This window comes from Seriola aureovittata, chromosome 5 (assembly GCF_021018895.1).
Source record: "Seriola aureovittata isolate HTS-2021-v1 ecotype China chromosome 5, ASM2101889v1, whole genome shotgun sequence".
Classification (NCBI taxonomy): domain Eukaryota; kingdom Metazoa; phylum Chordata; class Actinopteri; order Carangiformes; family Carangidae; genus Seriola; species Seriola aureovittata.
Window position 1 is genome coordinate 28,493,519 of NC_079368.1, and position 27,167 is coordinate 28,520,685.

The 27,167-nt window shown below is 43.7% G+C and overlaps 1 protein-coding gene across 2 annotated transcripts in view; it reads right to left on the reverse strand.

Annotated features, from left to right (window-relative positions):
- LOC130169769 (spermatid perinuclear RNA-binding protein-like) overlaps window positions 1–27,167 on the reverse strand; it is an 80,288-nt gene that overhangs the window by 46,873 nt on the left and 6,248 nt on the right. For both annotated transcript variants that reach the window (XM_056376731.1, XM_056376732.1), the window contains exons 2-3: window positions 3,695–3,814; window positions 29–255 (exon numbers count right to left, since the gene is read on the reverse strand). In XM_056376731.1, the coding sequence (XP_056232706.1) occupies window positions 29–255; window positions 3,695–3,697 (230 nt within the window). In that variant the 5' untranslated portion in view covers window positions 3,698–3,814. The remainder of the gene's footprint in view (window positions 1–28; window positions 256–3,694; window positions 3,815–27,167) is intronic.

Below are 27,167 nucleotides of genomic sequence, written 5' to 3' on the forward strand. Positions count from 1 at the left end.
ACACAAGAGCACAGACAGAGGGACCTACTTTGTCTCAGCAGCGTCTTCCTCCACCGTGTCCCCTGCCTCGTTACTGGTGGAGGTCTTCCCTGATGATTTGTTGAGGCCGTCCATCCAATCAGAGACCTTCTTGAGGGCTCCCTCCACGGTGGACACCAGCGACTGCACGGCCTCCAGCTCCTCTGGGGCCGGATAGACGCCGGCATGCTTGGCCATGACATGGCGGTCGTCATTTGCAAACGATCGGAACGACCTCTGGGTTCAGATTGGAGGGGGGGAGAGGAGACATTATCATTTTGTTTTAGGCACATTTGATGCTGATGCCCAGTATGAATCACAGGTTCAGAGAGGAAACATGTCCGCTGACGGACTTCAACGGGCTTCTGCAGAAATCAAACCTGTGGCCTTTACAACTTGTGACCTTTGAGATGATGCGTCTGCCTCTGCCTTACCACTAATCAGCATAAATGTCATCAGTGGGAGTGCTGATGATTGGCAGTCAGTCAGTGAGCAGGTACTGACCTAATGAGTGAACAGAGCCGCACGTTTCTTACTTTCAAGTGTCTGAAAAGATTCTTTGGATCAAGTTTTTCTCTTCCTCTCTTTTCTAATCAAAGTTACAAATACAGTCATAAATAAATGAGTGTTCATAGCTTCAGCCACTAACCTGCTTTACCTGGACTGTGTGAGTGTGGTTTGATCATATTTGATTGACAGTGGTAATGGCAGTGACATTTCTATGAGCAGATCTCTGGTCACAAAACATCTAAAAGCTGAAAGAAGCTTCTAACAAAGACGTGGTCTGTGGTGTCGGTCCAGTCTTCACTCTGCTCATAGATCAGTCTGATGCAAGTCGAACTGCTTCACAAAAATAAACTCTCACTCATTTTAAGACAAAGTAACTAGACACTTCACCCCCGGAATAACTTACGCCTAAGACCAACGTTACCATGGTAACAATCAATGACACCTGCGCTGACCAGTAACCCCTGGCAACAAAAAACAGGAAAACACGGCTCATAATTTGTGGTTCGCTGACATTGTTACGGCGAGAGAAAACAAGAAGGGCCTGACTCTGGCCCATAAACAGCAGGAGTGTCAGATGCTGCTCCCACATCTGGACCAACTCCTGCACACGCACAGAAAATTTTGTGGCTGTCAGACAATACAGCAGGATAACAGCTGCAATCTGCCCAGATGTGGAAGTATATGGGCCAGACTCGGGCCGAGGTCCCAGACATATGTTGTGCCAGAGTATAATAATCATGATTAACATGACGAGGCAGACTCACAGTGGATTAATGCCTGTTTTAGAAAGAGCTTTACCAAATGTGTGCGATGTTGGGGTGTCCGTATACTTTTGGCCATAAACTGTAAATGCCAATTTTCTCCAGGTGCTTGATAAAGACATTTCACACATAATCAGCTGCTTTTTTAAGGCAGAGAACCAGTTCAGCCGGGTGCCATGTTTTAAAGGTCATCAGTCCTGATTGATCAGATCTCATGATTTTATGTGTAAAGAAGGATTATCACTGCTGTCGTCCATCATCAAACGCACATCATCAAAGCTGCTCTCGTTCTGGATAATTACACAGAAACTTCTTTGAACTTGAACGCTGCTCTTTCAAATTCGACGCCTCGTGTTGTTTTTCCTCGACTTCCTCCTGAGAGGAGCCGCTGAGAGCGCAGGAGCTTGTTTTCGGAGTCAGAGACTCTCGTCGCCGTCGGCCCGGCGACGGCGACGGCGACACCTGAAGCGACCTGCGCTGCTGCGAGTCTGCGTGCGGCCTAGATACAGGCGGCGTTAATTAACATTAACATTTATGACATGGACTCAGGGATAGAGCCCATCTCTCTGAGGGGAGAAGAGGAAGAAATGGCCGAGGTGCAGAACCAGCTCAGTGCTGTGTTTTACAAGCCTGAGTGCATTGGTCCTCCGGCCGAGCGTCACGCCAGTCTTTCAGTCCAAGGTCAAACTGCCATCCCTCTCAATCATCGCTTCCTCTTCAGCTCCGATCCTCTCTTCTCCCAGCCGCCCTCTCTCCCCGCCTGCAGCGAGTAAAAGCGCCCCTCATTACGGTGAGTTATTTATGATGCTGCTTTAATAATTCATGGCCACGAGTCTTGGGGGCTTGTGCTGGAGTTGCGAGGGTCATTCATCACGACCTAGCTAATCTCTCGCTGAACTGCCGGGGGCATTCGAGGCTGTGTAGCGAGCAAGTGTGGGCAGCGTCAACAACCACGGCACACAGACGTCCACACAAACATTAACAAGATCTAAATGAAAGATTAAGACTTTCACGGCTGATTCTGGGATCCCGGCCCGGCTCCGCATCCGGCTGCTGCCTTTTATTTGTTACCTACAAGACAGCTGGGAGTTCAAGCTCGCGCCGCAATTACAGGATAATGACATTCACTGACTTAATTAATTGCATTGCAGGGTTTTGTCGTTGGGTGCAATTTACTTAAATCTGACACGCACATCAGAAATGATTCCTTTAACATTTTCTTTTCTCTCTAACGTCGCTCGGGAGGATGAGACCCGACACATCCAGGTTCTTGTGATGTGGAACCAGCCTGGTTTACTGTGTATGAGGGGAGCCGAGCATCTGCGAAGGCGGCAGAGAACCGGCACAGGAAGAAGACTTCAGAATATTTATAACCATCATGAACACTTGAGGAAGGAAGTCATGTGATCACGTTCCCAAATCTTCACTTAGTAGTTTAGATGAAGGTAAACCAACTGCTCCAAACGGAGGTAAGTGATGACTGGTGTTGTTATGAGTGCTAGTGTCTTCATCACCTTCTCTACTCACACAGGATTCATCTAATTAAAATCAAGCTTTAGATTAAACGATGTAGAGGATGTTGCTGTGGGTCTCGCTGCGCTGGTTTTGTCCCCGTCTCCTGATGGACTGACAGAAGCTCTGCTAATATATCTTTTATAGTTTTTCTTTTCTTTTATAAATCAGACTGGTTTGCAAACAGACAAAACGCCAAACAAATTCAGAAAACATCTTCATCAGTTTGACGACAACGCACGAGCTGCAAATAACTCACAGCAGAACCAAATACAGGAACGCGCTGCAAGTAGAACAGACGACATCGGACGCGTTTCCAGGGGACACAAAACGCCGATGAACCGACTGATTTCCAGTCGGACCCCGAGGCTCAGGAATGATCCGCCCGAAGTCTGAGACTGAAACCTCCTTCAAGACTCTTCTAAAAACACACTTTTATTAGAGAGTTTTCCCTGGTTTTATTTCTCTTAAAATTACTTTTAATTGTTTTAATGTTTCTTCTTTTTGAAATATATTGACTATTGATTATTATTATTACAATTATTTACTTCTTTTTTTTGCTGTCTTTGTAACATAGTTTTTGAAAAGTGCTCTTTAAATAAAGATTATTATTAATATTACTGGTTGTTCAATGTTTTTAACTTTAAAAGTCACAAAGCTTTGAACAACAGCTGTGTCCCAGCTGGGTTCATCACTGTTTTGTGTCCCCTGGAAACACTCTCCAGATTCAACCAGTTCAGGTCAGGATGCAAAACAAAAATGGAGGTTTTGGGACGAAATAGAAAGAAGAAAAACTCTCTAGATTGTGTCGCCTGATCGGCCAACAAATAAGACTCAGTGTGGAGTCTGTTGGAGGCTAAAACACACACAGCAGACGTGTACAGGAGGCTCACCATGTCCGGGCAGTGGGGGGGGGTTGTGGGAGAGGTCTAGGTGAGGACCAGGGTCCCGTCACTCGGCCTCTTCATGCAGTCAGATGTCTCTCGGCGGTCGGCCTCTCGGTCACACTCTCGCTGTAGGAAGAAAATCAAACAAACAGATGAACTCCCACCTTCAGCTTATTCTACATATATCTATAATATGACATCACCAAGACGACACATACCTCGTGTCGTCTTGGTGATACGGCTTCAACCTTTGTATTTGTGCTATTTGTTACTTATAATGCGAGTGATCCAGGATTTAAAGCTTACTCTAAGCTGCTCTGTTTGAGCATCAGCTAAATGCTTCAAATGTGGGGCTAAAATAATAATCCCAAACGTCATATTTCCACTCTGCTTCATATTTCACAACAATTAACCACAAACGTTCCTGACGTCTTCGCTCAACATCTGCTGAACGGCGCTCGATGGTAAAGACGAGGAATAAAAACCGTCAAAGCTTCAGGAACATCAGACTTTCTGTATTTCGGCTTCGCTGAAGAATTTCTTCCTTTAAATTCTGTTGAAACTTTCCCGCCACAGAAGAACTGCTCCGAAGCTCATTTCCCCAGAAACACTATGGCCAAAAGTATGTGGACAGCTGAGCGTTGACCAGGGGATTGTGACATCATGTACATTAATGTGCTGATCTAACTGCCTCCTCTCCTCTGGTTCCAGATGTTGAAGCTGCTGCAGGGATTTGATCCCACTCAGCTGGCTGCTCAGGTCTCACTCACAGGCTGCACACCAGTAAAAACTCCTCCACACCAAACTGGGAGAAGCCTTTCTTTATGCAGCTGCTTTGTGCACAGGGACACAGGAAAGAGTCAAACACAAACTCCGACTCAAAGCTGGAAGAAAACTGTTGTCTGACATATAATTGTATTCTTCACTGGAACTGGAGCCTCCAGTACGTGGACAGATGTGTCCACTACAGGACACCGTGAACAGCTGTGTCACGGATGAATTAGTAAAGATATGAAGAGTAAATATCAGACTGGATTAAATCTGAATATATACAGTATATCTGCTGAGGCTGGTACAATGGTGAGAACAACATTATGTGAGGACCTATAGACGTGAGTCAGTAATAATGATCCCTCCCTTCCTGCTCACGGCTGTTTTTCATTGTCTGTTTATGTGTGTGTATAGTGTTAAGAAGAACTGTGAGATTCAAACATGAATACATGCCGGATGCATCCAGTTTGAAATCTGATATCTATTTTGTGTGGAAATGTCTGATTGATGCTGAATGTCAATAAAAAAAAAATGAAGAAAATTTATTTCAAGTCAAATATGAAAAAATTTTTTAGTTCCATTTTCTAAAAAATAAAAGTTTTATTCGTTTTATTTAATTTTTTATGGAATATATTGGACTTTTGAGCTGAGAAAGAATGAATCAATAAAAATGATTGTTAAATGAATAAATAACAGATAAATGAATCATGTATGAATTTATGTTCTAAATAAACAAACACTGTATTAGACTTTGTATCGTCTGGTGGACGGTTTCTAACACGAACTCGGTCTATTGACTGTTTGATATGTGAAGAGAGTCAAACTGGTTTCTTTCAATATATTCATTTGTTCACCGAACAAACATCATGTGTGTAAAAACAGTTTCTCACAGCTGTTTGTGTCGCTTACAACACAAACGATCCTCTGACCGTCCCGAACACACGTCTAATAAAAGCTGTGGGTTAATTGATGCTGAATAAACGTCCCATCACCTCAGCTGCACCGCCTGTGTTATGTAAAGACGGCTGCTCGTGTTCCTCTGTTCTGAGATAATGTGTTTTACTGAACTGATCTTAATGTTTAATATTAATATTATGATTAAGCCGTAAACTGGCCTTTACCAACACAAACCCCTGTGATTCTGATGCTGTTATCTGGCCACAGGCATTAATTTAATTAGTATATTCTCACAATTAAATACGTTCGACGGAGCCGCAGCTTTGCCCACGCGATCGCATGCTAATGAGACGTGATGGTGTAACTGTGCTGGTGGAGGAGGGATCGCTGCTGTACAACATCCCCGGAGACTCGCTGGGGTCGAGCTGAGTGTCAATTAGATTCTCCGTCACCTTGACCTTGTTTTAATGACGGAGGCTGACGGTGTTCGCTGCAGCCGCTCTGGCTCATCCCCCACAAGCCTCCTCTCCTCTGTTTGCACAATCCTTTCAGGCATCCGCTGAAATAAACACAGAGTGCAACTGTTTGCAGAGAAGTATCAGGAAGAAAAGGATGTTGATCAATGTGACACGACAATTACCGAGCCATCTGCTGAGACTTCTGCCTTTCAGAGCGCCGCGTTCCCGCCCACACTCTTGTTTTGGTACAAAAAACTCCCCAAACGGCACAACTTCAAAGCATTTACAACTGCTCAATAATGGAGGACGGTGGTACGTGTGAGACATGAATGCTAACCAGCCTTATTCTCACTCAGAGAGAACAGACCTGAGCTCAGGCCCCTCAGCTATCACCTCTTCACTGTACATCTCTGCTGTAATCCGGTTCACCAGCCTCTGATGAGAAAATGTGACTTAATTGACTGTTAATGACAGATTACTGAGGGGGAGGGGGAGGAGGGGGGGACTGAGGTGGCACACAGGTCATGGATTACTTTAAATTTAAATCTCTAATCTCTAATTTTCACTCATTGTTACCAACTGTTGAAAGACTAATCTTTGCAGTTGTGTCCACCTCACGCATAAACAAACCCAACATCACTGTTGTGTGTGTGTGTGTGTGTGTGAACTGAACCTTTCAAACTGCCGTTAGCAGCAAGTGTGAGCAGGAGATCCTGTGGAGCCCGATACGTGTTGAGAACAGAGACACCGACATGGACTCAAGGTTACACTTACTATAAAAACAATGGAAGCATGTCATCACATTTTCTGGGCTTTCACCAGCTGTTACAACGAAAAACTAGAATCGTGGTCGTATCCCTCCGCCACTCAGACTAGTTCTAGGTCACATCCCTGTTTATCCAGAGGCAGAGAAAGTATGAACCATTTGTTTTGTGAGGTCAAACCGGCCTTGACCTCTGACCTTTAGCCACCTTGCTCTTAAAATTCTTATTCTAATTATCTTATTATATTTTAGCACACTCACATTTCACTGCATGTTTTACTTTGTGCACGTGACAAATAAAGAACCTTGAACCGAAATATAATCAGTTCATCCTTGAGTCCGAGCGGATGTTTGTACCAAATTAGAAGAAGTTCAGTCAAGGTGTTATTGAGATATCGTGTCCATGAGAACGGGACGGACAACTTGAAAAACCTAACGCCTGTCGCTGACGTGCAGACATGAGAATAAAAAGCAAATCTCTGCTCTATGAGATTATCTTGACTTTCATCAACCTTCATTAAATCCTCTGTTTGTGTCGGAAACCTCCTCCACCCTCGTCTTTCCAACGCCGTGATCCGTCAGCTGCGTGGAGGTAAGAGGAGCCGGGATTCTACTTCTCCTTCTGGCTGTTGTCATTATTTATTCCAGCTGTTTGTGGCACGTATCGTGTTTGCAACCGACTGCAAACACTGTGAATAACTCTCTGAGTACAACGTCGGACAATGTGAAGCGTTATCTCAGTTTTTTGACGACATCACGTCCTCTCGGCATTTTTACTCCTTTGCAGAGATCAAGGACACATTTGATCTCTGATGGTGGTTGGACAGAAAGTCTTACGAGCTAGTTCTCAGCAGAGATGTTCCGATACCATTTTTTATTGATCTGAAACCATTGCCTTATAAAAAACAATTAACAGCTGTATCCTACTATCCTACCAGAGCGAAACCTGAGAGAGGAGATGCAAAACAACACTGAGATGGTCTTTTGGTTCTTAAAACCACAAATATATCTTCTCATGGATCAACACTTCAAATAAAACACAGAAGAAGAGGAAAATACAGTCAGACGAGACGCCTGACAGGAATTCAGCCAAAACACCATAAAGAAAACATCACATCCTGCAACACATGGCACAAGGACGACAGGACCTACAGTACCACCCTCAGTACAGTATTCTGCTGCTCTTTTAATAAATTCCCCGTGCGGACTCATTTTCTAATAACCTTTCATCTCCCTGAAGAGGGGAGGTGATTAAACCAAGATAATTAAGAATACAGCAATGACTTTTTAAGGACGTTGACGGTGCTGCAGCAGTGGCAGATGGCGAGCTCAGCATGTGACAAAAAGACAATGCTGATTTAAAAAGAGAGAGAGAGAGAAAAAAAGAGGCGAGGGAGTGAGAGTGAGAACAAATGAGCAAAAGCTTTTTTTTCTCTCTCTCACTAAATAAAAATAGATTTTCTACACGAGTCTGATCTGCTTTACAGAAATAAAAGCCAGTACAGTGAGGGATATAAACACTGGGTGCATCTTACTCCCTGTGAGTCAAGTTTATTTGCATAGCCCTTAATCACAGTTACCGTCTCAAAGGTCTTCACAACGCCCACATTATGAGACAATAAATGAAAATGACACTCCGACCTCAGATCTTCAGCGAGAACAAAAAAAAACCCCTGCAACAGCTTTTCATTTGATTTCACCAAACAGCAATTAAAGCCATTAAACTCCAGTCCAAGACAAATGTTTGCAACAATTAAGCAATGAAAGTGCAATGAGGTTCACCGCAGTGTGGTAACATGATACGAATGTGGAGAACAAATAACCTTCAAGACTTCTTAATAACTGAAGAAGACGGAGTCGGACTCTGCAGCATGTGATGGTTCAGGTCATGGTTTGTGTTAATGGAACGCAAAAAACTCACATTTCACTACAAAGCACATTAAATTTCCTTTTAATTTATCATGATTTTAACTTGCAAACATAAACGTGTAATCGTAAACCTGTAACACTGAGGTAAACTGGCCATAATGAGACTGTAAGTGTTTCAGAAGGTCATCAAATATATATAATGATGAAATAAAAGCACAGTACATTACAGCTGCACAGTGTATACGCAGGTTACAAGTCTACATTCAAATGTATTATTAATAAAGCAATTAAAGTGCGTGTACAGCAGAAAAAATAGCCTTTAAGAAACTATAACCTGCATTACAGATTCGCTCTGATGGTTTCCTAAAACGTTACTATGATATTTAACTGTATTTTGTTTTATATCTGTGGAAAAAGACTTTTGTTTCTCAGTGACAGACGCTACAAACGTCCCCCATCAGACGGAAGTGTGGACGTTGTGGTTCACGGCCAGAGTCTTAACCTCTGAGCCACAGAGAGGGACTTTAATTGTGCAACAGAAAGCTTTGGAAAAGAAATATTAAAGTTCAGTATTCAGGTGCAGTTCTCCTCCAGCAGCAGCAGCAGAGTGACTTTTAAAATGATGCTAAAAAGATGGTAAGTAAGTGCGAGCAGCAGGGCTCTGGCTCAGGGAAAGACAGGAAGAGGAGGGTTTTCACACATCTGTGCCAGGGGATCAATGTCTTCTAATTTGTTCATGCCTAACCTTAATACAAGGGGAGTTACACAACTCAAAAAACAAGCAACATTTAAATATACGCTCAAATTTAGATCAAAAGCGACGATGGGAAAGCAAAGTGGGATGCAGGGAACAGTCTTTCACGTTCTTCAGATATTTGAGTTTGTGTTTTGTTGAATACGACCTGATACTGGGAGGAGAGGAGAGGAGTGAGGAGGAGCTGGAGGTTGGAGGCGGGAAAGAAGACAATGTAAGAGACTGTGAGTACTGACTGCTGAGCTATGAATGATGCTTTCAGGCAAAAAAAAACAAAACAAAAACCAAAAAGGTATAAATTCAGTCTGACAGCCGTGATTGTGGCGCGCAGGAAGGCACAAGGGTCATTCGTCCCATTCCCAGCGGGGCTCATTGTGCAGAGTAAAGCTGTAACACTACCAGGGTCAAAGGTCACACCGCAGCCCTGCTAAAAATGCAGCCACTCCTGCTGCTGTAATGCACAGTGGAGAGAAAACATCCACTCCACACCGTCCCGTCCTCAGGTATTATCTCCCTAATGCCTCCTCCAGCCTCTCCCGTCCCCGGCCTCCATTTTGAGGAATGTTCGATGAACCCGGGGAGGGTTTTATTTTAGGGCTGTGTTTATTTAGGTCGTTTTCGCTGCAGGGAACTTTTATGCGCAGGCTTTTATGTTCATACAAGACTTCAAATGATGCCCTCTGCAATCCAGCGAGCCCGGGAAGTCATAAAAAAAAAAAAAGAAGCCTTGTTCTCTCATACAAAGCATTTGTGACTAACATTTGATCTGACAACAAAAGGCGATGCAGACTCTCTCGCAATAATCCAAGTGCTGGGATCACACGTTTCCCAACACTTGGAACACGTTGTCATTCGCTGTGAAAGGATGTCTCCAAGCTAAAGTACAACAAATGCTCCAAACTCCACAACTAATTAAAAACTAAATCACGACACTGTGGCAGGAATGAGTCAAAACTCTCAGGTTGGACAGTAGGTGAGAGGAGACTCTCTCCGTCTGACAGCTCCTGCAGAATAACCTTCAGCTAATGAGATCTGCTTTCCCTAATATGGACACACACTTTTGTAAATGACCCAATTTATTTGCAGCATGATGCCGCCTCACGTCACACATTAACGCTCTGCACCACGATGTGTAGGAATATGAACGCTGGTCCTGATGAACGTCACCAGCAGGGAGCGCTTCATTGTGTGAGGAGACATCAGCAAATTAGATCGTGATGTTGCAGAGCAGGATGTGTGTGTGTGTGTGTGTGTGTGTGTGTGTGTGTGTGTGTGTGTGCTGAGGTGAGAGGAGACACAGCTGTTTGTAGATCAGTTCAACACATACAAATCTTTCTTTTTACCCAGGAGCCATCAAACTGCTGAACTCTAACAATTGGTATATATTCATATATATTTATTCTTATATACAATATATTGATTATTCACAACTGTTTTCATAACTCCTGTGTATGTTATTTATCATGTGTTTGTTTTATCCTGAATGTTTCCGCACCACATTTTGTTGCATAGCTGTGCAATGACAGATAAAGTCATTCTACTCTATTCTCCTCTCTGTAGCACATCTGTAATACGTTCATTATGTTTTACTGTAGGATCAGGCCGATGATTCAATAACACTGAATATCACGATTTTTTTGCAGGCTGATGAGTCCGACCCTGTACTGTAGATACTGTCGTTAAAAATGTCCTATTTCCCCACAAAGAAAACGCCACAAAAGACAGACGTGCGACGGCCGTCTGATCAGGACGATCCAGATCTGCAGCTCGTTTCCTGTAGTGAAGGGGATTCAACAGTAACAGGCGGGGGAAGCGGACGGAGAGGAGAGTGTCACCTGGAACAGGCGACCAATGGCGGGTTTATACCTACAGCCTCCAGTCAGAGTGCTGTGGAGCAACATGCAGCTTCACAGTGTACCGGGGGACCCAAACCCAACAACTGGCCCTGACGGTGCTCAGGATGTGGTTCTGTTTGGGGCCTACTGCAGGAGTCCGGTCTTGGGTGGAGGCTGGTGAATGTGCAGAATGTGATTGTGGGTCAGGAGCGTAAGAACTTCATGTTGTGCACTTTATTTCAAGAACAACGTGAGTCCTGACCTGCTGACCTCAGTGTCGGACCAGCTTTCTTCTCACACACGGGACACCTGCGTGGTTCCTCTCAGCAGCACTGCAGAACAGCGAGGAGATCATAATGTATTTCTGTGCAGGTGCTGTACCCCCTGAACATTATGACTCCTCACAGCGGAGAACATATTTCATTCGCTGCACAAATTCTCTGTGATCTCCTGGCAGAGCCGGAGATGTCCGACTCTGCTGCAGAGCCAATAAAACCCACTACAAATGTTATACGAGTGAGTCACGGCTGGGGGGGGGGCTGCAGAGGTAACAACACTACACTCAGCAACATGAATGCAGGCATACACATCTCAGATGTTTCAGAACCCCACAGTAATCTCCCAGCATGCTCTGAGTTTAAAGCCTGATCCAGAGCAGGACGTGAGCCGATGAAGATTTTAATACTGTATTAAATTCTATATGTTTCAGCCACTGTCTGAAAATAAGTGCTAAAGTGGAGATTCTTACATCATTAGCAAGTCAAATAGTACTCAGAGGAAGGGTCAAAGGTCAGAGCCAACCAGATAGCAGACAGAGCAGAAGAAGAAGTGTTGAATCAAAGCACAACCAGAAAAAAGAAGATGTTTTTCAGAGCAGTGAAATTCAGAGTGTGGCGGGAAGATGTGATTTAGTTGAAAGGAAAAATCCTAAAAAAAGCTCAGACCGTTGAGGTAAGTGAAAATAATGTGTGAAATATCATCAAAATATGTTAGAATGTTAATTAACACCCGCTCGTCTCGCTCAAGCTCCTGCGACTGCCGCCGGAGCTGAAGGAGCGCTCTTCGTTAAGAAGCTGTTATCTTCCGTCTCAGGCTGGGATCTGCACATTTTCTACACGTTTGTTCCGAGACGAGAAAAACAGGATCAAGATGGAGGGTTTCAGGAAAAGTGATAATTGGGAGACTGACGGCTCCAAACATCAGGCGCCGTCGCGGGTGAAGCAGGCGGAGCAGGGGGCAAGGAACAGCGACAATCCCGACGTCTGCGTTCACACTTTAACAAACTAAACAGAGGAGATCAACGAACCGCCTCCAGCACAGGGAGGTTTCACTCCCGTTCTTTACAGGCTGACGGGTCTGAGGAAAAAGGCTCCGTCACGTCCTCTACAGATCACGAAGCACTCGGAGGAAAAACCTGTGATTTGTAATGAATAAAAATATGTGACTCGACTTAGTCACAGGTTGAGAGGGCTCTGCTCGGCACGTGAGGGGTTTTTAAACATGTTTCCATGCAGAGAGAAAGAAAACACATGAACGTCTGTGGAGTGTTTTCAGGGGATATAAAAAGCATGTGACATTCTGAGCCTCAGTAATTTATAATTATAATTTGTTATAACTATCAATTAATCTGATTGTTTCCTCAAATCGATCATTCAGTCAATAAAATATCACAGTTTAGTTCTGACAGATTTAAATCAGTCCAAACCCCCAAAATATTCAATTTATAATCAGAAAAGCAGCAAATAATCACTTTAAAGAAAGTTCATTTTAATTGATCATCAAAATTATTGCCGATTAATTTTCTGTTAATCAACTAATAATTTCAGCTCCTCAAATAAAATGTACAGGTGACGTAACGTCCAAAAAGACAAAGGTTAAGCCTGTATTACTCTCTGTCTTCCATTGGGACGTCTAAGAGTTTTTGTACTACAATTCCCATCATGCTTTGGGTGATGCAAACAGGACGAATCACACAAATGAGAACAACAGCAACAACGCCCCAGTTTGTCAGACAATCTAACACGTATTTAAACGTACTGAGAGTGAGTTCTGCACAAACTTGTACATTATATAAACCTCGCATAACGATTTTAGACTTTACTGTCAGAACAAGAGCCGCTGCTTCATTCTCAACTCCTCTGCCACGAGTCTCCAGGTCGCAGGGAGCAGCTCCAGCATGTGGACTGAGGTTCACTTGAGAATGACCGGAACGGATCATTTTATAAACCCGCCTCGGGTTCGAGTCTGACTTGCGTCTTGTTTGCTGCAAGTCATCCCCTCTCTCTCTCTCTCTCTCTCTCTCCCTGAATTTCCTGTCTCTCTTTCACGGAGGCGCTCAGAATAAACACTTCAGTGCTGTGCTTGAGGAAATGTACTGAGACCTGACCACGACTCGAACCCAGGTCAGACAGACGTAACCCGACCGGCACGACTGAACTTGAGCCGTGAACCCGACCGTACAAAGTTACATGCTTACTCTCACTCAACAAAACAACTAATCACAGAAACAACAACAAAAAAAAAACAAACGTAACACTATATAGGTTTAGTTGCAATACACACATTGCAGTCAACTACCAGCATGCAACACTGCTGCGTCTCTAAATAACAACAGGAATGTGGCTGGTGAACGCCAAACACCAAACTCTCAGCCTGAAGCTTTACGCAACACAAGTCACGTGGTCTGGACCCGTCAGGTTCTGGTCTGGTTACTGAATCTGAAAGGAGAGCTGCATCGGCTACTAGCTGTTTGCGTTTGTTGCTGTAACCACGGAAACGCAGACAACAGTCACCAAGACGATTCTGACGCGAGAGAAACAGTCTGTGATCAGGAAACGAGGTCTGAAGTGATGAGGAGCGACTTCTTGTGTGAAGGTGACTTATGGATATTAATCTTCAGTGGAGATATTGGCATCACTGAAAGAAGCAAGTTGTGTAACGTGTGTGTGTGTGTGTGTGTGTGTGTGTGTGTGTGTGTGTGTTTTGATTTGATGGAGGCAGGAAGTGAAATAGGGATGCAATTTCTGATGCAACATGCGTCACTGAGGCACAGAGGGTTTACAGCGGGAGACAGAGAGTGTGTAATTGAATAAATTCAATCTTTCCAGTTTCAGTACACAAAAACCTCTGTGAGATAACGGCAGCAGACAAACTGCCAAATCTCGACATAAAGCTTTTGGCTGGCGACTCGTGGCGTGTTTCCACCCGGTGATCGCGCTGTGCCAGACCTCTAACTGGTTAACCTGTCGTCATAACCAGCAGCTTCACCTGCAGCCTGAGCCCACCCCCCCCCCCCACCCCACCCCCCCCGCGCGCTAATCCTGCAGTCAGGAGGTCTCCGGGGGGGGGAAGCTGCAGCGGAGGTAAAGGTTGGGCAGACCCTGAAGCCAGGTTATATACTGTAGAGGCCAGCTGAGCGACGCCCACACACACAGGGCTCAGGAACCACAGCTGCTTTGTTATGAAACAGCAGCTTCAGTGTTTTTATTTTTTCAGAGGAGGATTAGGCCTTCATTAATGCATTAATGGATCAGTGCTGTGCCGTGCGCCTGAAAACATCCAAGTAAGCACAACACTCTCATCCCTGTCTGGTGCTAAAAGCAGCAGCAGTGTGTGCGTGTGGCCTTGTTTTACTATATTCATGGGGTCTTAAAACCGGAAGCTCACTGTACTTGTGGGGTCCGACGGCTTCGTGAGGACCAGCAGAAGACTTGTTTTTAGGGTCAGACACTCGGGTGAGGGGCTAGTGAATGCATTATCTCAACAAAAGGGTCCCCACAATTATAGTGAGACACGGATGTATGTGTGTGTGTGTGTGCTTCTGTCATAGGCCACCCTACACTACGGACGGGACGTCTTGTCTAAATTGGGGACAATAGCTGAGCCCCCAGTTGGGATTTTTGGGTCAGTGGTCCAGGTCGTTGGATCAGAAAACCCGGAGCACAACGTACTTGTGGGGTCCAACAGCTTTGTGGGGACGTTGGATATGTGTGTATGTGTATGTTTCTGTCATAGGCTCCCTTTGGGGACTGATGTCAGACCAGTTAACTGAGGATAGTTCTTGCAGTTGGTGATTAGTTTGTCAGAATTTATATAGACGCATTTGTAAAATTGTAGTCATGATATTTGTAAACAGAATCATTGTATTTAAGTTCAATCATGGACGTTTTTAGAAGTTTCATATGTAAAAAGGAGGTGGATTCATTGCTGCTGAATCAACTTGGTTCAAGACCTTTAACAGTCATCCACATCGCAAGATTTTCCACCGACTCAAATTAAAGCCGTTCTCTTTGTTGGAAAAACAACCGAGCCATTAGAAATGAGGATGTCTTCTTCCTGCACCAGAGCCAGAGAAATAGTGACAGAAAAATTGCTAATGCGAGTCTGAGATTGACGAAAGTTTACAATGGAAAATGTTGACTGTTACTTGCTACCACTGCCACAGCTCCCCACTGTATAAACTGGAAAGACACAACACGGAGATAACATCATATGGGGGTCCTCCTTGGCTCAGAGCGAGATAACTCCACAGGCAAGATACAGTAGGCAAAGTCAGAGTCTGCGTGTCTGTATGAGGCGACGTGTTATTCGGCTTGTTAGCTCGTGCTCCTGGGATGGAAGCTCGTAGATGGCCTAGTTATGTTATCTGTTCAAATGTCTGCCAGCTGTTTCCCTCTATTTTTCATTTTCCTTGCATCGTTTTTCCTTATGTTCTGAACAAACAGTGCTGCGTTCGAGGCACTTCAGATGTTTAGATTCTTCTCCATCAGGGAGGCATGTGATTGGGCCCAGACTTATTCTGCAGCAGGACGACGAGTCCAAACACACAGAGTCATAAAGAAGAACAAGGAGTCCTGCTGCAGATGGTCTGACACCCCCCTCCACACAGAGACCTGAGCATTTGAAAAAATGCAGATTATTAATACCTTAACATACTTGGCTAAAAAATGCAGACTTGTATGTCCTCCAACTTTTGTGAATTTCCTGGACCAAGTAGCTGAATTTGTGTCTTTGCATAGACTAACTTTGGAAAAACAAAACTGCTATTGTATTTTCCAGGACCTGTTCCCACTACCTTCCTAGAAATTACCAATAATAAACCTGTGACAATTTCTGGTACTGAACCACTACTAAATGAAGGACGTACGATGTTGCCGTTAGCTACAACTCTGTCACTGCTGTTATTGCTGTACTGTGTCTCTGCTGAGGTATTCTTCAGTATGTACGTGTATCTCTATATGGGTATATACATATGCAGATGCAACCTTGTGGCAAACAGAATAATCCTGCATGGACATGGCACACGGTCCCTCCATTGCTGCGTGTCGGACCTCCGCGCTGTCACATGCTGCAGTGAGGTTTTAAAAAGGTAAAATAATCAACCCACTGTTGAACAGCCGGTGAATAAAAGGGCAGCTGCCAAAACTTTTTTCTCGAAACAGTATGAAAAGCGTCTCTGTGAAGAAACAGAGAATTGAGTCAAACTGTGAAAGTCAGGATAATGTCATAAAGTGAAATGTAAGCGGCGGTCGCTGCGTCTCCCAGATAAAACCGCCTCTGTATCAACAAAAACTGGGAGGAGGATCTCTGCCAGGAAATTATGAGAAAGAGCAGAGAGCTGAAAGAGCTGCTGCTTCCTCCAGACCTGCTATATTATTCCAGTCCACAGAAACAAGCTTGCCTTGCATTTTTATTGCTTGCCGTACTATCTTCTTTATTATCCTTATATTGTTTGTAAAGCACTTTTGGCTCTGCCCAGGAAAGTTTTCTATACAGCAGATTAAGTTTACATTTCATGCATGTGGGTGTGTTTCTGTTTACAAGTGTGTGTCGGTGTGAATTGTTGTAGAAAATGAAGCGAGGTAATTTATTTTTTTCTTTACTGTGGATGTTTGCTGACAGTACGATGGTCCCAGCTCACCGCTGAGACTTCCTCTGTTTTAAAAAGGACCGTACCACTGTGTTTGCAAGTTTAACTGCGAATCATATGAGCTGTGCATGTTACACTTTTATCACTTCTGGATACAGTTCTGCTGCTGCTCCAGTTAGAAGACGTCTGGAAGTGGGTTGTGATGTGTAATCCATCACAGGATCATATTGTATGGAAATGAATGGAAACCGATGGAATAATATTTCTAAAGTAAACATGGTATAAAAATGTGATGTTACATTTACTGATCTTTAACAAACAGACTAAAACTATCTGTAAAGATGCTTATTCAAAGATAATTAATTTTCTTGATTTGGAAATACTTGTGTGAGACATCATTGTTAGCTTAGTTAGTTGTTGACTAGTTGTTCAATTCAATTTTTTAAATTTGTGGAAGAAATTGCTCCATTTAAACCCAAATATCTGTTCACCTCTCTTATATTATTAGACACTTTATTCTTTCTATATGTTGAATCTGATATTTGTTGCATATCCAACTGAAATGTTGTGCACTGACTGAAACATTAGCTTACTTCAGTGGAGGTACAACGAGTGAGCTTGATGGGAAATCATTAGGAATTTACAAACCTGCAAAATCATGTTACTGAAAAAATTTAGCTTTTTAAGAGATTGTTGGAAGTGTTAAGTACAGCAACAACCACCTATTGATTTGTGATTTACTATTTATTCTGACAGTCAACAACATCGACCAGAAGTCCATTCGTTCAGTGAGCGACCAGAGAAACTTCTTCAAAGAGTCAAGAATCAGCTTTAAGATCCAACTGGCTGCTGAATCAAACTGACGACATAGGAAGTACAGTCAGTTACAACAGACCTCCGGTGGTGACAATCACCTCTGCCGACTCAATAAACAATGACAAACAAGGCAGTGAGGAGACTTAAATATCACCTCGGCAGCCCACGACCAATCAGAACAGAGCTACGAATGAAGACAGCCGTGGAAGCAGCAGGTGGTGTGTGTGTGTGTGTGTGTGTGTGTGTGTGTGTGTGTGTGTGTGCGCAGAGAAGCAGGCGGTGTGTGTCGGTCTCTCAGCCAGGTAATGGAGACATCATGTGGCCGTGCACGCCTGACCGCTCAGAGCTGAGCTGAGAGGAGAGCGAACCTGGACGGACACGTTTTACTCAACATTTCCATGTCAACCCGCCACGCTCCCTCCATCACACGCCCACATCTGCGTGTTGGTGGACGGGTTTAGATTTAAGGAGACGCTCTCTCCGATCACTCTCCGGCTCTTCACAGTAACAGCCTGACATTTGGAAACAGCAGGTTTTTAGACAGTTGGTTGTTTTTAAGCTTCACATTCAGTACGCAGGTTTTTCTTATGGCCGGACACTTGAATACAAACTCAACATTACAAATTATAATGATGGATTTTTTAAAATGTATTTTTTGGCCATTTTATATTTTAGCTAGTGTCCGTAGAGAGAGACAGGAGATTCAGGGGAGAGAAGGGGAATGACATGCAGCGAATAGTCCAGCCGGGAGTCGACCCGCTGACTCACTGCTCACGTTATAATATGTGCCCTAACCAACCATCAGGTCGCCCCATCATGATGGATTTTGATAAAACGCCACAGGAGAAATGCATTGTGGGGCTGTGACTTACTATCACTTTCACAGTCGGCTGCTTGTACATTTATGGCAAATGGTAAATGGACACTTTTCTAGTCTTATCGACCACTCAAAGCTCTTTACAGTGAAAGCCAGAAGCCACATTCATCCATTGTACACACACATTCCTACAGCGTTTTTCTACCACACACACACTCACACACTGATGACACATCTGGGGCAATTTGGGATTCACTATCTCGCCCATGCGGACTGGAGGAGCCGGGAATCCAACCGACCACTCTACCTGATTAGTCTATGAAATGTGAAGAATAGCGAACTAGAATTACCACCTCATGGTTGTATACCTGCACCAATCGGCCACGTTACAGGATATATGTGCACCATCTCCTTCCTGAGCTACAGCCTTGAATAATAAAAGGTGTTTTTGCAGAACATTATGATGTCACAGTGAAGTTGACCTTTGACCTTATGGATATATAATCATCACTTAATTTGATCCTTATAGAAATTTGAGTTAAATTGTGTCATAATTAGAGGAGGAATCGTTTCATCTCTGAATGTTTGTGCCGAGTTTGAAGACGCTGCTGAGATATCAGACGGACGAGCTCAAGATGACGACCTCAAACGTCCCGTGTTGTTCAACCCAAATACATTTAATTTACAATAATCAAAAGAGAAAATCAGCAAACTGTCACATTCGAGAAAGTGGAAACAGCAAGTGTCTCAAACCTAATTCTGTTTTACTGTAATGACCTACTTTTCCCCGCAGTTTCTCCAACCCTTATTGTCCCTGTTTCTTCCATAGGAATCTCATTCTTCTTTAGTGCAGTTGTATGTATTTTCTGAGGACGTGGACAGAATGAAATTCCTTTCCCAGACTTTCCTGGGAGCCAGAAAAAAAAAAAAGTCCCAGTATAAGAAGCTAATTATAATATCCAGCAGCGTAGTATTGGGCATCAGTCCAGGCAGGCTTCATGGGCCGAGGCCAATTCACTACATCCATTCACCTCATACAATCCACAGCCTGGGAGAGTTATCGCAGCACCAGGCTTTTCACCTCGCACTCCTCCGGCCGACCTGCTGCCGCGACCACCTGAGGTGTCACATAAAGCTGAGCGCTGCACTTCCAAATCCACTTTCAAGCTTCTGGAGGAGTCAGACTGACAGAGGTAGGAGGAGGATGACCCAGCAGCCGACACTGTGCTTTTACAGTCTTTTTATTCTAAAATATGGACGATTACAATCTGATTCATTATTAAATATAAATTCTACCAACATTAGGTGCTGCCCTCCAACATAAAATTACATTTTAGCATCAAATTATATGATAGAGCAGCTCCCCGAGGCTTTGTCTATTGATATGTTATATGAAAACCTTTTAACTCGCACGTTGGGTTGCTGTGCTTATGCAACGTCTGGATGAACACAAAATCCACGGCTGTCGAGCTCAAACCAAAGCAGTTTTCAAATTCCATTTATTCAATGATGCTGTTTTTTATTATGTGAGAAAATTCGGTGTAAAATGCCAAAAACATAAGAACAAAGATGGATTTTTATATTGTAAGTAAAGCTACGGTCCGACAGACCTGAGCCGTCTCTATGCTGCTGTGCTTTCTGCTCTGAAACGCTTTCAGCTCACACACAAAAGAGTCACCACAAATCACACAAACAAGTGTGTTTTGATGTTGTCACTGAATACACAGACCCAGGCAGCTTATTAGTTCATGAGTCAGCACGCGCTCTCTGCAATTCAACTGCCGCTACACGTAAAAGCTACTAATTTGCCTTTACAGATTATCTCTGGGAGTTTCAGCCTTTACTTACTAGCAGACGACAACAGAGGCAGAAAACAGACGAGACTTTGAAGCAGTTCCACTCTCCGTCCCTCGTATTACATCCAACTACTTTCTTCTAAACTGATATTGCAAGGAATTAATTGTATGATGCATTAAAAAGTCTCCCTGTGTGTTTTCATGCAGCTCACAACATCATATAAAGGAAGTGAAAGGTGCCATTTCTTTGTGTCTGTAGAGAGGAACATGCTAGATTCTGGATGGAGGAAGTCCACAGCTGACCACACCTGGCTCTGACGTTGGGTGTTAGCTTCAAGAGATCTACACCTGTCAGCCCACAGAGGTGAGTGCAGCTCTGCTCCTCCTCCTTATAAACCAGGTGTGAAGTTATTCTGATCTGGGCTGATAAAGCATCCTTTCCTCTTCATTTGGCCTCAAGTTATTATAATATATTGGTATCCATTATTATATATATCAATATATTATAATAACTTTGTAATGTTGCCAGGAGAAAGAATGAGTAAGTTCCAGGATTCAAGTCGACATTCAGCCTCCTAAATCTTCCACTAGACGGTCACAAGATTAACAAGTCAATCCGAAACAGGTGGCTGTGCTAAAGCTAATGCTAACGCTATTAGCAGGAAGAGTGTGGAAATCATAGTAAGACTGGAGTCACGGGGGGGGGGGGGGGGGTATGTGAGGTAAACAGGCCTTGCAACAGATGAGAACGACACCTGTAACCATGGTGACTGTGCACAACCAAGATGGCTACAGCCACAAGATGATTTGAAGATATAAAAACTAAACAAATGAGACTAAACTGTCATTGATGGATTATAGGCTGAAGTAATAAACATCTGACTAAAACTAACACACAAATGCCAAAATGAACATTGCTGTCGGCACTCAGCGTTCTTCATACCCAGACTTGGAGTTGTTTTAATAACAGTCTCTTCTGGAAAAAGATGATAAAAGCCAGAAAAGTATTTTGGCTACTTTACAGGTAGCTTATATTAGCTGCTGCTTTCAAGTCTCTTATTTTTGTGTTTGTTTAGAAACAGAAACGGAAAAATTCATGTGATATCCATGAGACTCATTGTGAGGTTAGTTGAGGAAGCAGGAGCCCACATGTTGCCTATAATACACTACTTTGATTTGGACATGGACGTTCATGTTTTACTTCAGGAACCAAACAAACTTTCCTGAGCTCAGAGGCTCATTTACAAGCTGCCAGAGCTGTCAACTGCATCTTACAGCTCAATAAGAGCTACTGAAAAAGGAGGAAGAAAAATTGTTTTTCTGTTGTTTAAGTGTTCACTACGGACTGAGAACTTTAGGAAAATGACCTAAAAATTCTGGTGTGGACTGGATGCACAGACACAGGTGGTGTGAAGAGCCTTTTCAGATTCAGCCAGGTTTGTGTGACACGGCCCAGAACACAGCCGGAGTCCCTCAGTGTCACAATCTAAATACACCATGAAAGGCACAAAGAAAGTTCAGCTTTTATCTCCTCGGCTCAAACCACCGGCAGCTTTTGTGGGTCATGATGCAATTCCCTGACTCCACTGAGCTCAGGTGAAGCTGCAGGAGGAGTCTTGTCTGAGGCGGTTGCAGTCCACTAATGGCTTTCATTAGTGCAGCTGTGGATGCTCAGCACTCTTCACCTCGAGTCCAGCTCATCGCGCTCGCAGCTCACGTACCAATACAGCAGCCCTGTTTCCCCTCCTGACCTGAGGCGCCGCACCGCTGACACTCTGTACATGTCACAGCCACGCGTCGTTTTGATGGTGTGACTCTCAACGAGGAAGAAGATTGACGACAACAGCCTGAGACGTGTCCATGTAACGTGGGGTTCAGACCTGGAGTCGGATCCTTTAGGACCAACAGTAGCCAGTGATGGTATTTTTAGACTAAAAGCTCGATGGAGGTTTCCATGTAGGGCTGGGAAATATGACAGTTAGCACAGATTCTTTGAGACCATTTAGGGACGGCTGAGGCTCAGGAGGCAGAGCGGGTCGTACACTGACCGGAAGGTCGCTGGTTCAATCCCGGGCTCCTCCAGTCTGCATGATGTTGTGTGTGTGTGTGCTCTGTGGTTCAAGTGCTGTGTAAATAGGTGAATGTGACTCTTGTGTAAAGCACTTTGAGTGGTCATTAAGACTGGAAGAGCACTGTATAAACACAATCCATTAACCATTTATACTGAGGTATTCATCCCTTTACTATTCCTGACGTATCAGACAAAAATGCAGCTTTACGGCCAAACTGCGTCACCTCTCTTCACTTCACATTCTCTTATTAAAATCTCCCTCATAACATCTCCATGATTTAAAGCTTCTAATCGACAGTTTTGAGTCAAGACTTTTAGTGTTTGGACTGAGGAGCTCGTGAAGAATAAGGTGTGTTGACTTTGGTAGTTCAGGTAAATATCAGGATCCGAGTTTGTGCCCGACAGTCTATACTCATGACGAGGAAAACTCTGATACATTTTCCTCTTTAAATCAATAAGTAATTCATAATGGATGTTGCCGAGTTGTGAAATTATCTGAAAATTCATTGCAGTTTCTTCATGTTGTGTTCGGGGAGAATTGGCAGCAGACGACATGATTCAGAGAAAATACCAAATTTGACTCAGTATAACAGTCTCACCCTGAAATCCATTTTGAATGCTTATCCAGACTTGAGAGACTTGTGTACGAGCTCCGTCCTTCACCTGGGGGAGCCGGCTGAATGTGCCAGCACAGAGGAGGATGTGAGGACCGTCCTTTCATGCTGCCGGAGCAGAAATGCCTGCGTGAATATTTCAGTCCCTGTGAAATTGCTGGCAAAGTGCTCTGCTTCTCTGTGGGTCTTTTTCAGCGAGCCTCAAACGAGCGACGTTCGTCCTCCACGAGTCGAGCGCCGCTTTAAGATGTGCGTAGAGATCTTAAGGCGAGTGACAGCCCCTGGTAGGGGGTGGGGGGCTGGGGGGGGATTTCATTTCCAGGCTGACAACAATCAGGTGGGCCTGATCGTCCTGAGGGGAAAGACAACGACAGAGCCACAGTGGAGGTCTGGGAAACAGCCTGCAGGGCTGAGCATCGCTGAAAACCACAGTTACAGAAATTGAAATACTCAAATTAAAGTGTGTGTTTAGCTGTTACTTCCTGTCTTCCTGTTCCAGCTTCATCTGCCTTGTGCTGCTGTTGTTGCTTTCCAGTCTCTACTGCACCAAACCTCTGTCTGAAAATTTTATTTGCCTTAAATCTTTCATTGGACCTTCCACCGGTTTGTTTCTCTGAACAGTAAACGCATCACAACCGGACTTGATCCTCACTTCCTTGATCCACAACTCACTACACTGAGCAGGGAGCAGCACACAGAACTGAACACACGTTAGTGTGCTTGGTGTGGGTGTAACATCAGCACATATTGAGTTTTAAAGAACTGACCTGAGCTAACGCGCATTCATTTATTATTAAAACACAACATTAGGAGCGCGGCAACTCCTGCGTCTGGTGCTGCTGCTGACTCTTCAAGCTGCACTCATCAATATTTTCTATATTACAAATGAATCAATGTGAAATGTTTAAGGTCAAAGAGGTCACTCATAGTTGCTGACTCAGAGAATCATCACCACTTCCTTTCAGCTCGATGAACATTTAAGCCTCTTGTTGTAAAGTTATGAAACATGGTGAAGACAGTGGAACATTTAGCAGCTAAAACAGAGCCTGGCATATTTCTCAGGATTGGGTGGAGACAGATGGACGTAGCCTCCGTGACGTCACCGACAAGTTTCTGAAGAGCAGTTTTGAAGCTCAGAGTGAGCTGCTCCGCCATAGCCATCTTGGCAGTGCATGACTCCGCCCCTAACTCCCAGCTAATCCAAAAACGGGCAAAGAGGTGGGGCATGAAAATTCATTATAGAGACCAAAACTGTTTTTTGTACCAGGCTGTAAACATGTTTATTTCTGCTGTAAAGTTGGACATTTTAACATGGGAGTCTATGGGGACTGACTCACTGCTGTAGCCAGACTCTAGTGGTCATTAGAGGAACTGCAGCCAGGTGGACTTAAACATAACGCCATATGTCTGCTAAAAATAATAAGCAAAGAAGGTGATGTCAATTTTGTGTTGACCACATTTTGAGCTGCCCCCAAGAGGCCAAAATTAGAATGAGCCAATCAAATGCTACGAGACAGAGGGTAAAACAGTTGTTGTAATAACTTTGTTGTGGTAAGAGTTTTTAAAGATCTTGAGATATATTTCATCAAGTCTCCAGAATCCAGAGCAAAACTTCCTGTGTGTTTTTAATGCAAAGGGTTTTTCAGTCTGACCCAGTAAATCTTCAAACTGGAAAATCCTAAACACTCAAAAATGGATGCAACGATCCAATCCACTGAACCAGTATCTGTGCTGATACTGACCGGATTAAGTGGATCGGTATCGGCCCTGATGAGACTGATCCACCTTGAATAGAGAGTGTAATCGTCAAAGTCACGGCGTGCCACAGTTATCTCTGACTCCATGTTATTTTACATAGAAATGACTCCAAGGTGTTTCACAGGTTTGACGTCTATCATAGCATCGGGTTGGAACTTGGTATTCACAGATACCTCGAGTTAAGGTGATTGAATTGATATCAGGGGAGAATAAATTGGAATGAGTAGGATAAGAATAAGGTGGGGCATCCTTAAACTAACCTCTCAATATTAACACTAATCTTTTACAGTGTAGGGCCTGAGTGCAGCGTTTGAAACTGATTGTATCCTCCTGTGAGGATTTAGTTTTGTAATTAATTCAGTAAACACCATTTTTCAAACTTCATTAATTTGCAAACTATGATTAAAAAAAAGAGTTTTTTGTTTTTATTAAATAAGGAAGGAAAGCTCACATAGTAATTTATGTGTGTTCTGTGGTCACGTCTAGCACATACGTGTTCCCTGAACATCTTAAACATTACATGTAACGATGGCCCTCTGATGGAAGTCCATGTGGGATTTGGTAAATGAGTCCCGGTGCTGCCAGAAGCAGCCGACCGGCAGCTACTGCAAATCAAACACCCTGAGTGCTGCGGGGTTTGTGTTTTCAGAGCACATCAAACGGCTCAGGAGAAGAGACGTCCTCAGGGACTCTCATAAAAAAAAATAAAAAAACACCGAGCCCCGGATGATGAGGTATTTATTTCAGCCTGGCAAAGTCAGAGAGAGAGATGGCCGCTTCAGATCAGATTTCTTCTCTTCAGTCCTCATCAGGGCTCTAAAACAGGGCTGTTTCTGAGGTTTACAGTGCGGGTTGAGCTCTCTGGGATGGTGAAATAAGGGGGAAAGATGAGCTGAAATAAGAGGAGATGCAGCTGATGGCAGCAGGAACCTCTGTGCTCAGGTTTCACTGGTTTACCTCAGCAGACCTGCTCTGTTACACTGAAGAGATGCAGCTCCTGCAGCCGAGCCAACGCTGTTGGCAGCAGGACGAGTAAACAATATGCTGATATAGTTATCACTAAATATTAATATCGATCCATAATTAATGTGGGTTGGCTATTATATAGGGTCGATGTTGTGCAGTCATGTGGTCGGGTGCTGGTGGAAGTTCCTCCATGAAAACAGCTGCACACATGAACATTGCTGCATGTTTTATGAACGTTTGGTTTGAGGCAGTATGTTCCAGTGTCATTGTGGCTGGAATTAAACTTTTATACTTCAATATTTTCTAAACTACATTCTTTTTTAAAACCTGATGCATTTTTTCTTACATAAACAAATTGTTTAGGTGACAAACCGCAGGTATGATTTAGCACCTGCTCAAGCAATTGACACTAAAAATATTAATCAGCCTGATTCCAGAGGAGAAATTCAGACTACGATGATTCATGCTGCAGAAAATAGTCAAATTCAAAGATTAAGAAAACTGCTGCAAAATCTAAATGTGTCACACAGGCCATAATATAAAAATACTGGCATCAGATAGACATATTAACACCTACCAAGTGGCCATCTGCTCAGTTACCTGCTGAACAACATCCAGTGTCCTGACACAGACCATCAGATGTTTCATTTACTTTGAGCAGAAATCTTCACATTTGAGAATCTGGAAACAGCAAATTTACGTCTCTGACGAGGGACTTAAAGATTTATTTGAGTATCAGAATTGTTGCAGATTAACTGAGGAATGATTTCAGCCATATTGGACACAGTGTGCGTTTGTCTCTTTCCTGTTTCAGCATGACAACACCTGCGAGCACAAAGCAGCTGCTCCATACAGAAACGGTTTTCACAGTTTGCTGTGGAGGAAATTGCCTGGTCTGTACAGACTCGACTTCAACCCCATCCAACAACTTTGGGATGAAGCGGGTCGTGGAGCCAGACCTCATCATCACCCAACATCAGTGTTTGACCTCACTGATGCTGCTGGAGCTGAATCTCTGCAGGTTCACAGATCTGCGTTAGTGTTAGGCACATTAACGAACATGGTTCTGGAGTAAACAGTGTGTGGGTGTCTGTGTACTGTGTCGTCCATAAACACAGAAACACAACATACAACAGTGATCGTTCTTCTTTGACTGGTTTACGTTTTTGGAAAGTTAAATAGGTGTGCAGGTCACTCTGCTTTAAAGACTGATAAACTGGTTCACCAGTCTGGTGGCCATGGAGAGTTTTAAGTTTACCATGATCTCCTGAATGTGTTTTCAGAGGCTGAAAAGAGAAAACATATGGGGAGGCTCAAAGACATGTTTTTCCATCATGAAAATGTAAGAGTATCAACAGAGAATATCAAACACCCTGAGATATTCACTGTGTGGAGATAGCTCTGCCATGAATAGGCTGTGTGATA